This window comes from Lepisma saccharinum, chromosome 18, assembly GCF_977018435.1.
Source record: "Lepisma saccharinum chromosome 18, izLepSacc3.1, whole genome shotgun sequence".
Lineage (NCBI taxonomy): Eukaryota > Metazoa > Arthropoda > Insecta > Zygentoma > Lepismatidae > Lepisma > Lepisma saccharinum.
The window spans coordinates 12,638,862-12,653,580 of NC_139246.1; the positions used below are offsets into that span (position 1 = coordinate 12,638,862).

General features: G+C 35.4%; 1 protein-coding gene across 3 annotated transcripts in view; it reads left to right on the plus strand.

Annotated features, from left to right (window-relative positions):
- LOC146001854 (uncharacterized) overlaps positions 1-14,719 on the plus strand; it is a 54,032-nt gene that overhangs the window by 35,722 nt on the left and 3,591 nt on the right. For 2 of the 3 annotated variants that reach the window (XM_083139554.1, XM_083139553.1), the window contains exon 3: positions 9,056-10,719. The exons of the other annotated variant lie outside the window; for it this stretch is intronic. In XM_083139554.1, coding sequence (XP_082995680.1) covers positions 9,056-10,008 — 953 coding nt within the window. In that variant the 3' untranslated portion in view covers positions 10,009-10,719. Of the gene's footprint in view, positions 1-9,055; positions 10,720-14,719 lie in introns of those variants that run through there. 3 annotated transcript variants of the gene reach the window in all.

Consider the following 14,719-nt stretch of genomic DNA (forward strand, 5'->3'; position numbering starts at 1 on the left):
TCAGTATTTTTCCCATGAAACGCTAGAATATTTCGTATGTTAGGTTTTTTCCCCTAGGTGAGAAATTGTTCGAATTTGAAATCGAGCGTACGAAAAGTTCTCCTCACACATCAGTAACTGATACGCAGTATAATTTTGATCTACTTCCACGGCGCTCTTTGTTAAGTTATCACCTTTTGCCATGTTGTTTACATAGATTACGTCATCTATGTGTATAAAATAGTCTGCGTGTAGAATGTAGACTATCGTTGTTTACACGTAAACTCGTGAGAGTAATGATGTTTCACAGCCAGAAGAATTCCTTTGTGTGTGTAAAAATGTTGGTTCCATCTATGCAAAGAGAAAGGAATTATTAAGAACCCATTGTACCATCAACCATAAGGCATGTTCCTCATACAGAACCATAAAGTAGCTACACCAACAGGAAACTGTACTGGTAATAGTCACGTCTAATTCGCTACTTCTTGACACTAGGTGTAGTGCAGGCGTATCCAGATGTCACGCTGGTGAAAGGAAATTACTTTCAATCGAGTAGACGAAGATCCATGTTCAAGTTCAGAAGATTCAACAAATGCCAGTGTGCTGCTTATAAATGTTCATGTGATTAGTGAGCACGCACCACGTGATCATGCACCACACATTACACCGCTCCAGAACGTAGGGCAAACGGTGCAGAATACACTACTTGACACCAAATCAACGAAGTAGATGAGTCGGTGTAGCACCGTGTAATCAACTACAGTCCAGCAGAATTAACTTGAGAGAAATGGCCGCTCTGTGAGTGATGGAACTGCGCTTGAATTGGCTAGAGCGGGGGACTTCCCGCTGTAACGGGCCAACTGAAACTCTAGAGTAGAGTTTGCCGAGTTCCCATTGGCCCGTTACAGCGGGAAGTCCCCAGCTCTAGCCAATTCGAGCGCAGTTCCATCACTCACAGAGCGGCCATTTCTCTCAAGTTAATTCTGCTGGACTGTAGACGCGTGAGTGCAGAGAGAGAGGCAAAAAGTGCAGCCAACTAGGCGGAACTAGTGGAGACTACTACATATTACGTGTAGACAGTGTACACTATGTAAACAACATGGCAATGAGCATGAGCTTAGTAACGGAGACTGTAGAAATGAAGTAGAATATATTCTTTCCCGATTGTCGCTTTTTTGTGGTCTGCATTTTACTGTTTCACAACCATTGATGCTTGAGAAATAATGCTACAATTTTTTCCTGTAAATAGAATTGTTCTCATCTAGATATGAACCAACACGAGTGAAAAATAACACATTCTTTCACATTTCATACATTGTGTGCGTGAATTACGTAAACTGTAAACAAATGTAATCAATAGGGAAGGGATTTTAAGGTGCAGCATCTTTCCAAAAATATAGCTGTTTTCATACCGATCGTTTCAGATATGTATTTTAGGACATGAAATCAAGTCAAATGAACACACTTTGTTGCACCTTTTTGCACCTTTTCGTGAGATTATCACATTTATCCTTTTTTTACCCCCTCTTTGATGCTTCAGCACCTTTTTCCTTTCTTTCCTTTCATGTTTTGTTCACAAATTGAAAAGAAAAATTCATGATTTTCCCTCTTCTTGAGCAGCTGCATACAATCCTATGATCTCATTTTGTAGAGCAGAACGAGAGCTATAAAATGGTATAATATAAGTTATGTAATTTGCTCCAGTGTTGAATGAAGAATGTTAATGTAACTGGTTTAGACATGAATAAAGACATTTTATCATCACCCTTTTTTTGCACCTTTTTGAAAACATTTTCAGAACCTTCTTTTCTCTTTCCGGACCATAATTTTGCACCTTAAAATAAGTTCGCTAGTAATCAACACCTAGATTATGCATGTAGACGTTTCACTAGATGTAACTAAGACTGTTGGTCCATTACACATAATAGTCCTAGCATCGAAAACTCAGTGAAATCAACAACACTCAAGCTTAACATGGCATGTATAAAAAAAAACTAGACCGTCCAACGCACATAAAGATAAGTAATCTCTAAATACATGTCTCCTCTTTAATGCTTACACTTCCAAACATGTTTTGTTGGTGATTTATATTCTTGTAATGTTGAAAATGTTTTTCGTCTAGTATAACTTATGATACAAATAAGCGTTCACTTTACGAACTCAGGTATGTAAAATACCAATGCAATTAACAGATTTTCATATGTCAAAATAACATTTTTTCAACATTGCCAGGTAAGCCGACGTAGTTGGGCAAAACGTAATGCCGAAGTTAATGCAAGTAATCTAATGAGATGTATATTACAAACAAAAAGGTTTACATTTGAAGACAAGCGTTGCTATTACATTATGTGTGTTCGTTATATTCTTGTTCTACAACGATTTGTTAGCAGGATGGCTACTCACCGGGAATTCATTGAATTCCTGGAATTATGCGTGCATTATTGGCTCCGTAAATTCTGCGTGAATTTTTCTCTGTAGACGTGAATTGCAGCTTTTATTAATTCGAATCCCATTCAATTTACACATATTTGTAAATCCCCTGATGCAAGTTTTAGCTTATATTATATCGAGCTGCGTGGAAAATTGAACAGACTCTCTCAATCCATTTTGTTAGTGTCTTTTGCAGAACAATCTATCTGACAGACAGAAGATTGTTGCAAGATAAGACATCTCGGAGTTGATTAGTTAAATTTGAGTTTGAAATTCTTATACAATGAACAGTTTTTTTGTAGATTAGTATGTCCCGTAATATTTGTAACTTGTGTTTGTAGATATATTTCGAGTCCGCCGAGTATGTGAAATGGCAAATTATATATACAAAATAATATATTTAACTATCTCATAAAATTGTGATACGAAAGAATTCCTAAAGGAACTTATTTTAAACTAACTTTCCAAGCGTACGTAAGTGCTAACTTAGATAATCGAGTTCTCGCTACGTAGAACCTATGGAAATTCGAGTTTAATTTTTCTGGATTGATTAAGCGCGCAAATTGAATTTCGATATTTCTGTATGTTACATTCACAGTTCACTAATTTCAGCCCAAAATTGTAATGTTTTGTAGCTGCCTTTAGAGGTTAGAAGAAACTAACCCAATTTCTTCTTAATTTTTCCTTAAAAGTGCAACTAAAGGCAAAACCTATTTCATCATTTTCGAAATTTTCTGAAATGCAGCTAATCCTTCTTGGCTTATTTGGTCATTTTATGTGAAAAATGGTTTCTAAACAAAACCATTCTCAAGACACAAACACTGTTTTCAGTCTCAGCTGTCTACATACCTTTATACGTATAAAGCCCCTGCAAGCAGGCGATTTGTGGTATGACATGTGATATGTGAAGTGAATATGTCAAGCTCGTCTGCACTTATAGCCTTAATACTCCTGATTTAAATCAAATCACACAGAATTTGAATGTGTATAAATTTATGTTTTTCTGTTCTACCAGTGAAAGGAACATGTCATGAATTCAATTACATAACTAACTAACTAACTCTCTAGCCATCTTAAACCCGAAGGTTCATGGCTGCAGCAACACAGGCCTTCCATCTGTCCCTATCTTGAGCAAGTTCTATATACTCTTTTCCATCCCTACCGATTTCCCTTAGGTCCATCTCAACGTTGTCCCTCCATCTTCGTCTTGGCCTTCCTACAGGTCTCTTACCATCACGTTTCCCAACAAGAATCCTGTAAACTCCTCTTTCCTCTCCCATTCGTGCCACATGGCCTGCCCACCTAAGTCTTCTTGATTTAATTTTTCGAATAATATCTGGACATGAATACAAATTATGTAGTTCTAAATTATGTAATCTTATCCACTTACCTGTCTCCTCATCCCTTTTAGGTCCAAAGAGTTTCTTATTTTCAAATACTTTCAATTTATGTTCCTCTTTCAATGTAAGGGACCAAGTTTCACATCCATATAATACTACAGGCAAAATTACGGTTTTGTATATTTTAACTTTTAGTTTCTTAGATATTAAACGAAAAGACAAACGTTTATGAAGAGAGAAGTAACATGCATTTCCTGAATTAAGCCTACGTTTTATTTCCTCTTTAATATAATTTTCATTTGTTAATATTACTCCTAAGTATTTGAATTTGGAAACTGGTTCAAACGAGTTGTTATCAATAATTAGATTTTGATTATTACCTAACACTTGGTTTCGGCCTGTAAGCATATATTTAGTTTTCTCTTTGTTAACTTCCAAACCTATCTCTTTAGCAGTTTTGAAAAATATTTTAGCATTATTCTTAATTGTATTCACATCATCCCCCAGTAAGTCTACATCATCTGCATATGCTAACAACTGAGTCACACCATTTAATTTTAGTCCTTCTTTAGTTTATTTTACCTTCCTAACAGCATATTCTAAGGCAAAATTAAAGAGCAATGGAGATAATGCATCTCCTTGTTTTAACCCATCATGAATTGTAAATTTGTCAAACATATTAATACCCACACGAATTTTACTTTCTGTTTCACTGGTGCATATTTTTATCATACTAACAAGCTTCTTAGGTATTCCAAACTCGACTAATATATTATATAATTTATCTCTTTTGACCGAATCATATGCTTTTTTGAAATCAATGAATAGCTGATGGACATTTTGATTATATTCCTACTTTTTTCAAGTGTCTGTCTGATGTGAAAAATTTGATCTGTAGTTGAGCTGTTACGTTTAATTCCACATTGATAATTACCTATAATTTCATTAGCATATGGGGTTAGTCTTGTTAAAAGAATGTTAGATAATATTTTGTATGTTGTTGAAAGTAGAGAAATTCCACGGTAATTATTGCAGTTCATTTTATCACCTTTTTTAAACACAGGAACAATTATGGATTCTTTGCACTGTTGACGGATTTCTTCTTTATTCCATATTAAACAAATTCATTTATGAATTTGACATATTAATGAATTTCCACCATATTTAATTAACTCAGCTGGTATTAAATCAATGCCAGGTGCTTTGTTATTCTTTAGCCCTTTAATAGCATCTTTAACTTCAGTCAAGTTAGGTTCTGGAACTAAAGGCTCTGCTGTGTGGACTTCATTTACTGCTGATTTATCTCCTACACGGACATTTAAAAAGTCACTAAAGTAGTTCTTCCATCTATTTAGAATATCGCTTCCGTCAGCTAGAAAATCACTGTCTTTATCTTTTATCAAGTTTACTTTAGGTTGCCACCCCTTTCTAAACTCATTTACACCTTTACACCTGTTTCATTTATATTTTCATCATCATTTAAATCCTGCAAAACATCAAATCTACTTGACAGTTTAATTTGGTAATCTTTCTTAATTCTTTCATCAGTAAACTTTCCTGTACCAAATTTTATAACTTTAAATTTTGTTGCTTATGATTTATCACTGAGAGTCTTTCTCTTAATTTAGCAATTACTAAATAATGGTCACTGGCACAGTCAGCACCACTATGTGTACGAACGTCAAATATACTAGTATGCCTTCTCTTATCAATGAGAATATGATCTATCTGATTATGAGTTTTACCATCTGGAGAAGACCAGGTATATTTGTGGATATCTTTATGTTTAAAAGTTGTACTTTTCACAAATTAAATTCTTTGAGGTTGCAAAAGTAATCAATCTTATACCATTATCATTCCTTAATTCATGAAGACTTTCTTTACCAATCGTGGGTTTAAATGTCTCTTCTTTGCCAATCTGTGCATTACAGTCACGTAACAGAATTTTCATATCATACTGAGAAAATTTATCAAAGACCTGTTCTAACTCTGTATAAAAATCATCTTTAGTATTATCATCTTTATCTTCCGTTGGTGCATGTATGTTTATTAAAATAATTTTACACCACCTACCCTGTAAAACTGCATATGATATCCTATAATTAATAAATTCTACTGTTTTAAGAGCCGAGATAATTCTATTATTTATGACAATTACATTACAAAAAATCCACAGTAATCACAAAAATTCAATTACATTGTTTGCACATTATAAAAGTACGTCTAAGATTTTAACTACACTTCGATTCTCTATTTCATGTATTAGCATGCAATGTTAATTGGACATTATCCATTGTCTAGTGTTTTTCATGTAAGTCGGAAAAAGTCAGTGTTGTTCAGCGAAAGACTAAATAATGCGTAGGCTTCTATTCTGCAAGAAACGTAAATTAGGAATGTAAAGTTTCCGAAATAAAAAGAAAATTATTTCCATAGCATCAGAGACTGCGATCTTGTGCCACAACTAAAATTATATAATGTGTATTATATAATGTGTATTATAATTACATAATAAATATATGATTACTAAGGCTAGGATTTCTATGAGTTCAAAATCCCCAAAATATGCAAAATAAAAATGCTCTTATCACCAGAAAGTTTACAAAATATTCATATAATTTGAAAAATATGCCCTTACAACTGTTCAAAACATCAATATATAACTTAAGCTGAGATATTTTCACATTCTATTTTCAGTTCACATCATGAGCCCGATTTGCAATGCACACTCCTGTTCACAAAGTGGCACATTTTGTAAGGTTGGACTGTTGTAGTATGTGCCACATTATCTGAACAGGAGTGTACAATGAATACTTTCTGTAACTTTTCAAATAAAAATTATTGCCTATTGTCAGTCAGCAAAGCCTTGTACAAAGGAAAGCTTCCTTCTACTTCGGCTGACACAAGAGCAGATATTATAAAGTAAAAAATGCACAAATTCTGTAGTAAAAAAATAAAAAACTAGAGTGAACATGGGAATAAGAACAAATCCACTTGGAAAATGGCTGTATATTCTTTGAAAAAACGAAATATGCTGAATTTGACCGAAAATCTGTCAAAATATTCTCTATCGCTTAGAAATGTCCAAACATGCCTAAATATGCCCTTAAAAAGCGCCTTAACTTAATTAGTTATATATATATATTAGTTATATATATATATTTACACTGTAATTAATATTATATAATATGTACCAGGTGGTTATAATTAAAGTGACGGAGTTCAGAGTGGTACAGCACGGGCTGTAATGAGAGTAGCAGTCTGAAAATTCGTAGATATGCTAATGAAGCAATGCGCTCACGAATTATGCAAAAAAATTGTTACAATTCTCGCCACCAGGGTAAAAAATGGCGCTGTAAGCAGTCAAAACGTGGAATTTTCCGTAACTCTGACGTCAAAGTAGGTGACATTGCCTAACCATTGTGTGAGCTCCCTGGTTGTGGTTGGTGACGCTTGTTGCTTTTTCCTTTAGTAATGTTCATGTAATTCGAATAGTGAAATTGTAGCGATATTTTATTAGAAAGAGTATTGTTTCCTGCGATTTATAGTGTTTTTTCTGTAATTATACCAAGTTTTGACTGCTTACAACGCCATTTTTTACCCTGGTGGCGAGAATTGTAACTACTTTTTTTTTTTTGCATAATTCGCGAGCGCATTGCTTCATTAGCATATCTACGAAGTTTCAGACTGCTACTCTCATTACAGACCGTGCTGTACCACTCTGAACACCGTCACTTTAATTATAACCACCTGTATTAATCACGTGATAATAGCAGCAATACGTTTGAGTCACACATGGAGATTTTGATAGAGGTGAATCCTGGTACCACTTTCAACAAAATAGCTAGTAATACGTCATTCAATTATAAATATTAGTTCCAAAAATGTTGTGAAGATTTGCTATAGTTAGTGTGTGCATCATTTTCAGATGTTGTTTGCCCCATATTGGTCCTCACATCACAACTAAAATATATTTTCCACGACACAGAAGGAAATGCTATCATAAATTTGTTCAAGTGTTGAAGACTAATAATTAAAATTGCACCTAACATTAAATGGATAAGAAATCCACAATAATCACTGCCTTCTGTTGATTACATGTCTTCGTTGAAAGTTTATTGATTCCATTGATCTGTTTCACAATCCATTTTAGAGAATAGCAGTTAGTACCTTTGAATTATATACGACAAATATTTCTTATACACTGCTCCACAAAACTTAAGGAAAACCAAGGGAACGGAAGGAAAGAAACACAAAAACAGGGTTGCTGGTCATTTTCATTGCATGATGCATCTATGCCTTATTGATGTTCATAAGCCCTGATCAGAGCATCCCAAACATGCTCGATAGGGCTGAGGTCTGGTGAGCATTCAGGCCACTCAATGCGGGTGATGTCTTACAATACGTGCTCGGTGCGAGCGAGCATTGTCATCCATAAACAGGAACTCCGGACCAAATGTTACACGGAAATTGAAAACATATGAACGCAAAATGTTGTTTTTCTCAATTTCGGATGGGGCTGAAGCCTCATCAATCCCTCTGTGCGTACTAAGCTTAAATAAAATTGGGACGATGATATGCGAGAAACATATTTTATTGTAATGTTATTCTCAAGATTTACAATATTCTCTAATACTCTACTGCTCTCATAATCCCTTGATGTTTCTTAAGTTTTGTGGAGCAGTGTAATACATCGATATCCAATCATCCACGTATTTTTCGATTATTGAAGAGATACTGTCATTATTTTCAATGGGCATCTTTTAGAGTTGCGGTATTAAATTGAAGTATTGGAAATATGTATGACGTTATGAGGCATGTTACATAAATATCAAAACATTGCCATGATTAATTGTATATATACTCGAACTGTTACAAAATCATGTTACACATGTCAGATTCTAAGAAATTACTGCAAATATATTGTAACGAATGGAAAGACGCACAAGACTAGAGGAAGTGCAATGCAGTTACACAGAACATCACTACCACACATTCACTGTTGAATCAATATTGCCATTTAAAATCATATCGATTATGTATATCATTCCAATCTGCCTATAACAAACATAGAAAATGCATTATCTTCAAGTAGATCGAAGTCTATATATCTCCAAGAAACTGCAGAAATCCAGAAGAAAAGAAAACCTCAGCATGATAACAGAAACTTATCGACTTGTTAGAATTGTACTTAAAATATTTTTTGTTTGAGAAAATAGATGAAGAAGTATCATATGATTGCAATGACAATTGTGAATCTTCGCTCCTGCCATAAAATACTCTGCCAAGTACACTGTTGTTCGTTACAGATTTCACTCGCACTGAAGCATCACCCACGAGTAGACACAAGCATAACGGCTCTCCAGTTAGTAGCAGGGCTGTCAGGAAAGCTGAAGGAAGTGGCAGCAGTAGCAGATCAGGCTTGCCATCAGCAGCAGAGTTAGCAGAGGCAGGGAGCGAAGAAGCCGAAGAGTCACATAATGGTAGAAGATTTGCAAGAAGTATGCCTGACTTGCCTTCAGACGTTTCGATCGTACGCAGTCGAAGAGGAGCTGGTAAAGGACATGGTAAATCAGTCGTACCATCAGAAGCACTTCCAGAGTTAACACAAGAGGATAGAGATGAAGCTGAAGAGACACACAATGGTAGGCATGCAAGGGGTTCACCAGCCTTGACTCCAGAAGTTCTGAGTGTGCGTAGTAGAAGAGGCACTGGTAAATCATCATCTCCAGAGTTAAGAAAGACAGGCAAAGAAGAAGCTGAAGAGTCACATAGTGGTCGAAGATTTGCAAGAGAAATACCTGACTTCTATGCCCAATTCCTCAAGGTACGTAGGAGGCGAGGAACTGGAAATACTGGAAAGGCAGATGGTATGAGACAACCCACAGTTGTAGAAGCTGAGGCTGAAAATAAAGAACAGGAGGAGGAGGTTGCCCAAGATATTTCGGACATTGCAAGTTTCGCAGCAATAGGCACAAATGTTGTTGATAACGGTCCTGCGGGTGATAGCAATAATTTTGGAGCGAGCGCAGAAGATAATTCAGGCAGTGTCCCAATCAGTATAAATGTCGCAAACGGCGTGGTGAATGAAAGTGGTGCTGTAGCTGAGGGATCATATGAGAACGTAAATGGTATTAATGCAGGTGGCGCCTCCTATGTGGATTCTTTCAATCCATTATCTGGTGACGATGGTGGCAGTTATTACAGTGATGAGAGTGGATACGGTTACGGATATGGATACAATAAAAATTTATTACAGTGAAGAAGATCTACTTGAAGAAGTAGCTTGTTTCTTTTCCAAACAGTGTATTGCATTTTATTATCCAGATATATTATATGGGAAATTTGTCTAAGGGGATGGTTGAGTGATTTTATACTTCATTAGACGTTATTATATTTATCTGGTGGGGGTGAATTAATGGATGAAATTATCTTCCTTTCAATAGTATATTGTTACATGTTTCTATGCAACTTACAATTCATAAACATTTTGACCTTTAATGATAATTGTGCAAAACACTAAAAATAATTAATAAAATAGAAAGTAGCCAAAATTTCGATGTAATCAGAAATTGTTTGAATTGAACTTTTTTAAACATCAATTTTATTGCATTAAATTTATTTTTCTGAATATTTCATTACAGCAAAACTCATCCGTTTTATAAGATGTAGGTTGTATGACAATCAATTTAAAAATTTTGCACATTGCAATACCATTAAACACTACAATCTATAAGAATAATTTTACCAAAGAGAAGCGTCACTAACCTTGTGTTGATTTTGCATAATAGTATATCACGTAAATAATGTATCTACCATTAAATTAATCTGATTGACTACACAGGTGTGCTTGCATTCAGAATTCTCATGAATTAATTTCAGAATGCAACACTTGGTATGCATTTGTAAATCAGTATACAATCATTTTATTCTTTTATCTTGTACTATTATAGTATTCTGGGTAATAAAGCTTATCAGACAATATTTTCGTTTGAATTTTACAATGTAAATAGTCTAAATAAAAATATATATTTTCAATTTAATAGACTAAGCTTTTGTAATGTGCTTTTGGGAAGTTTTATGCATATTTCCAACTCCGTGGTGGAGTGGTTATCACAACGCGCTGCGAAGCCAGGAGTCATGGGTTCCAATCCAGGCAGGGCATGGATGTTCTTTGTGAGTGTATCTTCATCAATTTCATATATCATCCCTCATCGTCATCTTGGCGATTAACGAAAAGTGGCAGAAAAGCGATATAAAATAAACCAAATCAATAAATCAACCATGTTTCCAATTGGAATATGTTGAAAAGCTGTTTTTAGGATGTACTTGTCACCGAAAAATCCTAAAAGCACAAAACAACAAGTAACAGTAACATTAGTGTACGTTGGAACTATTTTTGCCAAAAAGAACTGAAACCATAGTTTTCTTGTGAAATAACCGTTGGTAACTTAATGTATGTATGTAGATGGACATATTGCTAATAATATGCAAATTATTTCATTACTTTCGCTATGGTCACAGGTATCCTGATTCATATTGTCCAGAATTATGTCTCCTTTTCACACCAACATTATATAATTTTCATCTTACTTTTACTGCAACACGCTTTGCAAAATTTTCATTTTGTAATCATTGGAACCACTATTATGGATAGTGAAAATATATTTTGTGCAGGGTATGCTTATCTGGTTATACAAACTCCTTTTGTGGGTTGGTAAGAGAATTGCTATTTACGATTTGGCTCCAAAGGAGGTTGCAACATTGTTTATAGTGACATTGTCTAAAAGAAATACGTATTTACATTCTTGCAGCAAATGAAATAATGTCCTACATCTATGAGATGTACTGAATAAACACGTATGCCTTTCTACTTACATTAGGAAACTTTTTCATATATTTGGCAAACACTTTCGTTGAAGAATACAGTGTCCAGAACTGTAGATATTTGGATATATATAATTTATAAACCAAGAATGGTAATACCCTCTCACGAAAACACACCTGAGTGCTGTGCTGAATAAATGAGAAATCAAAGAGATAGTTGTATAAATTCTTGTAATAAGTATACAGTAAATAAATTGTTCATGTTATTTATATTCTGGGGAATTATCGTCCATATAGTGTTCTACCGGCTATTGGGGAAGTTGTGACTATTTCTCCACGACATGATTTACGTCACTGGTATATAAAGAGGTATTAGTTGAAACGTATATAAAGCTTCAGCTGTCAGATATTATTGACACTTTATACCATAGAGAAGTCATATTTAGAAAATTTATATGCTAACAAATCTTCTGCTATGCCGTATAAAAGTTACATTGTTTTACATTTCTGTAAGACGTCACATTATCCTTTTGACCCATACTGGGTGGGCCATAAGCCAGTTGTCAGTAGCAATAGTTAGACTTTGTTTTGCCTAGCGTACTGGAAGTCAGTTGTGAACTTGACTAGTGCGTATTACCCAGTATTCTTATATTGGGTAACAAGCACTAGTCAAGTTCACAACTGACTTCACTACGCTAGGCAAAACAAAGTCTAACGATTCCTAGTGACAACTGACTTATGGCCCACCCGGTATTTTTCTGAAACTCATACTTAGGATTTAATTTAATTGTATATGATATAAAAGCCATTATGCTCCTATGAGCCCTTTTAAAGCATAGGAATCAGTTGACACATATTAGTCACTTTCTGAAGTAATTTACCTGAGCTTTCTATTCCGTACCGAAGGGTATGCATTATCTGAAATATTTCATCAATTCTAAAAGTAAGTGTATTATCATCTCCACCAGTTGTTATGGACTAAGTCATAATTTTCAAGGAAATTTTTAGTGAAAAAATTTCAGCATTTATTATCATCTGGCAAGTTAACGAAGAAATTACATGGTCATTCCGGAGAAATGAAGCTAAGCACTGAATTTATATATGTCATTATATGCTCTTAGTACTGCAGTTTCAGAAATGTGCAGAGAGAGAGAGAGAGAGAGAGAGAAAGATATGCAACAATAATGATTGCTCTCTTCGGATCACCTTTATTGACGAAACTACATCTGCCAATTACACTGTTGTTCATTGCAGATTGTACTCGCACTGAAGCATCACCCACGAATAGACACAGGCATAAAGTGGCCACTCCAGTTAGTGGCAGGGCTGTCAGGAAAGCTGAAGGAACTGGCAGCAGTGGTAGATCAGGCTTGCCATCCGCACCAGAGCTAACAGAAGCAGACAGTGAAGAAGCCGAAGAGACACATAATGGTAGAAGATTGGCAAGAGGTATGCCTGACCTGTCTTCAGACGTTTCGAGCGTACGTAGTAGAAGAGGATTTGTCAAAAGGCATGGTAACCCATCAGAATCGATACCAAAGTTAACAGAGAGAAGTGGAGAAGCAGCTGAAGAGTCTCACAGTGGTAGAAGATTTTCAAGGGCCATTCCTGGTTTGTCTTGGAAACATCACACCTTCAGGAGGATACAAAGAGATGATGAAAAACTCGACGAGGAACCGAAAGCTGAAAACAAAGAACTAGTATTACATGAACCAAAGGGAGACAATGCCGAAGAAAACTTAAATGAATCCAGAGATTTAACTAATCCTGGAGGGGTAACATCAATCGCTCTTGGGAATGGAATTCCAGCTGTGAATGGTGAACTGGACGCAAGTCGGGAACGTAAGTCCGGGGAAGTTCCAGGTGTAAACTTAGCAACCAACATAGTAGAGGAAGATGACCATGGATCTTTAGATACTGACGTAGCAGGAGTAGAAGCACCTGGAGTGGCTACAGCGGATGCTTTAAACCCAGTGAATAACAACAAAAATAAATTTGATTCCAGCGAGAGCGGATACGACGACTAACATATTATATTGAATAGTTCCAGTGTATATGTGTCAGAAGAAGACATTTGTAGACAATCGATTCTACATGATACCTTCTGGAAGACAAATATAATTTTCTTGGTGCATATTCCAAAGCGTTTTGACCGTACTATTAAATTTTCGGTTAGCGATTGAGTTAGATATACTTTACTAGTGAAAATATGTAGGATTGTTATGGATATAAGAATAATTTTCATTTTTGCTAATTTTAGTTCCGTTATTCTTCTATAAATAAATAATATTAGTTTCATAAACTGGGCCAAAAATTCAATTCAAGGATACATTTTTATTGCCTGGTATAAATTCTTCAGACGTTTTTGTTGATATTAGACACAAGGTAGTTTAATGTATCTTATACACTACTCTCAGATATTTTTAGATCTAAGAATGTTTAAGGAGGAAGGAACTGATATTTTAGGAATCATTATATTTTTACTAAGTCTCACAGTGTGTTTTTCATTCAAAATATACGAGGGGAGGCTGAGAAGTATTGAGCCTTACCCAGAAAAGAAAATGAACTAGGAAGCTGTAACTGCCACACTATTCTACATATTCCCCCAGGAAGATAATGCACTTGCGACATCTGTCCTGCAGCTTCTTAAGTCCCTGCAAATAAAATTCTTCCGACTGCTGGTGTAACTGCTTATTTGCAGTTAACTGAACACTCCCAAATTGTTGTCCCGTTAGGTGTTTTTTTTTTTCAGATGGAACAAATGATAGTCAGATGGAACCAGGTCAGGCGAGTAGGGTAGATAGGGCAACACGTAAAAGCCTAAGAGGTCAGGGTCGCCATTGTTTCACCTGTAGTGTGTGGCGAGGCATTGTCATGCAACAACACGCTCTTCTACATTTAACGTTTCTGGAGGTGCTGCAATTTTCACTCTGGACCTGAGAAACAAAGGGAAGTTAAAATCGTAGAAACTCAATTTTTTCACTATTACATATAGAAGAATTGACCAGATCACCCTGCAAATTTCAGCCTCCTAGCTATTTTTTTTTTTGTGGGTAAGGCTCAATACTTATCAGCCTCCCCTCGTAATCGTTATCTTCATAACAAGAACAACATAACCAATGAATTCTTGGATACTCCAAATGATT